Source organism: Hippichthys cyanospilos, chromosome 21, assembly GCF_059441005.1.
Source record: "Hippichthys cyanospilos isolate Australia breed blue-spotted pipefish chromosome 21, RoL_Hcya_1.0, whole genome shotgun sequence".
Lineage (NCBI taxonomy): Eukaryota > Metazoa > Chordata > Actinopteri > Syngnathiformes > Syngnathidae > Hippichthys > Hippichthys cyanospilos.
Window position 1 is genome coordinate 8,284,780 of NC_142389.1, and position 1,877 is coordinate 8,286,656.

The 1,877-nt window shown below is 42.0% G+C and overlaps 1 protein-coding gene across 1 annotated transcript; it reads right to left on the reverse strand.

Annotated features, from left to right (window-relative positions):
• Nucleotides 1–885: 885 nt before the first annotated feature.
• ferd3l (Fer3 like bHLH transcription factor) lies at nucleotides 886–1,292 on the reverse strand. The gene has a single exon (XM_088405416.1). The coding sequence runs from the start codon at nucleotides 1,290–1,292 to the stop codon at nucleotides 927–929; it is 366 nt and encodes a 121-aa protein (XP_088261542.1). The 3' UTR covers nucleotides 886–926.
• Between the last annotated feature and the right edge of the window lie 585 nt (nucleotides 1,293–1,877).

The following is a 1,877-nucleotide window of genomic DNA, read 5'->3' on the forward strand; positions in this document are numbered from 1 at the left end:
GTTGGTTAAAAATGATCCAATTCTTGGTCAAAAAAGGAGTGACCCAATAGTTGACCCTACTTTCTAGCTTGGCTTAAACAAAACAACCCATTTTGTAGGCTGTTTTGCACAAAATGACATTTTTTGTTACATTTTGAAATAGAGAAAAAAAATACCCTCAAATTTCATTCAACTGTTTTCGACTGTAAAATGTTAGGTGCACTATAAAATAAGACACATTTGTTTCATTGCAGTCAACAATAATTGAGTAGTATTTTACTTTCCCATTGATGTGCAGGTGTACCTATTCATATGACCTGAGTGTGTCTATTGATTTATATCAGCAGTTCTCAAATGGGAATAAAAGTACCCCTTGGGGTGTACGCGAAGGCACTTTCGGGGGTACATGAAATTTTAATGGGGATTCAGCAATATTATTCTTCTTAATGCAGTGACATACTTTTTTTTTTTTAATGAAGAGCAAATTATTTAGAAAATAACCAACCGGCAGCTAAAAGCTGCTATAGTGTCTCCTTTGCAAAACATTACATTCCATTATTTTGTTGAGTTTTATACTGATGTGCGTTGTCATCAGTGACGCAATTTTTTGGCAGACGAGTCAGAAATAAAAGATATCTCCTGGAGTTTCTGAATAACACACCTAGAGCTGCCACAGCAACTATAGGTTGAAAAAAAAAAACTTACGTTATGGGGGCACAGATCTTATATATGTATGTGTATATATATATATATATATATATATATATATATATATATATATATATATATATGGTAGTTTTCATAACAAAAACACCATGAATCTATAAAAAAAAGCATGTATATTGGTCTATTTGTTCTTATCTTTGTGACAGAGCTTTACAGACAATTCCGGCTGTTGATTTCCAATAGTCAGTGATCTAAAATATTTCATAGTGCGTCAGACAGCATCAAGTGTTCTCCAAAAGATCCCTCATGAAGGAGATGTAGACGATGGCTAGCCGCAGCGTCTCGATGCGCGAGAGTCTTTTCTCATAGGCGAACGTCGGCACTTTCTTCCTGAGCGCGTCGAACGCCTCGTTCAGACTAAACATCCGTTTGCGCTCCCGCACGTTCGCCGCCTGCCGCTGGACCACCGTAATGATCCTCCTCCGCTTGGTCCTGGCGGGCGCTCCGCTTCGACTTCTTCCTCCCGCCGAATGCTCGTCCGTGTCGCTGGACGGGCTGTCATCCACCTGCTGCGTCGGCGGAAAACCCATCAGGTTTACGTCAAAGTGGATCAAAGCGGACTCCAGAAGTCGACTTTGCATCTCCATCTCCAAAAGTTCCACAAATCAAATCCTTTTATGAGTCTGTTATCACAAGCATCTCTCACAAGTGAACCCGGCTCTTGTCTGAATCCGGATGGAGCACGACAGGGTGAGATCCTATTTGGCTGGAGTCCAAAAGTCCTTATCCTCCTCTTTCAGTCGGTGACCTGCATGCGGCACCCAATGTGCCCATGCCCGAGTGGCTCGAAGAAGCACTCCAAGTGATGTTAAGTCCTCTTGGAGGCCATTCATGAGCTTCTAGAGAACCGGAGGGTCATGCAGTCATATTTGCACTTCCTCGCAGGCTAAGTAACCAAACTTTTTATCACTTAAAGAGCCTCAGGAGAAGACCAAATAGAACATTCCCTAACAGTCACCGCACAGCAAAAAGCTTTCTGTTGCAAATTAGAGCAAATAACTGTCAGTTCCCATGGCAGAGGAGTGTCCACATTGCAGGGGGGGGGGCTGAAAAGGCCTCCACTGTGTATTTGTATTCCCCCAAAAGAATGCTTGGTCATGATGCTGGTAAATGTTTTTCGGAGGAGTCAATCAATATATGCATGCATTACTTGAGTTTGACGTCGATGCCAG